Source organism: Passer montanus, unplaced genomic scaffold (assembly GCF_014805655.1).
Source record: "Passer montanus isolate IOZ18808 unplaced genomic scaffold, ASM1480565v1 scaffold11493, whole genome shotgun sequence".
Lineage (NCBI taxonomy): Eukaryota > Metazoa > Chordata > Aves > Passeriformes > Passeridae > Passer > Passer montanus.
Window position 1 is genome coordinate 1 of NW_024358160.1, and position 300 is coordinate 300.

Consider the following 300-nt stretch of genomic DNA (forward strand, 5'->3'; position numbering starts at 1 on the left):
CTCCTCCCGCTCCTCCTCGGGGTCCGGCAGGCGGTACTTGCGGCGGCGCAGGGGCTCGGTGAGGCTGCGGCGCGGGGGCCCCTGCGGCTCCTGGCACTCCTGGAAGTTCCTGTCCAGCAGCTCGGCCGCCTGGCGCCAGCCCGGGAAGCAGCGGGGGCCGCGCTCGCGGATCTCCGGCACGGCGTCGGGCACCAGCACCGCGCCGCTGGGCGCCAGCACCACCACGGCCGGCAGCGCCGACACCCCGAAACGCTGCGCCAGCTCCCTGCGGGACGGGGAACAGGGGGGAATATGGGGGAA

The 300-nt window shown here is 76.3% G+C and overlaps 1 protein-coding gene across 1 annotated transcript; it reads right to left on the reverse strand.

The window, feature by feature from the left end:
• Window positions 1-3: 3 nt before the first annotated feature.
• LOC120496430 (nucleoredoxin-like protein 1) lies at window positions 4-279 on the reverse strand (the record flags this gene model as incomplete). The annotated part of the gene is made up of 1 exon (XM_039696867.1): window positions 4-279. A coding segment is annotated over one exon (276 nt), but the record flags the coding sequence as incomplete, so codon positions are not given.
• Between the last annotated feature and the right edge of the window lie 21 nt (window positions 280-300).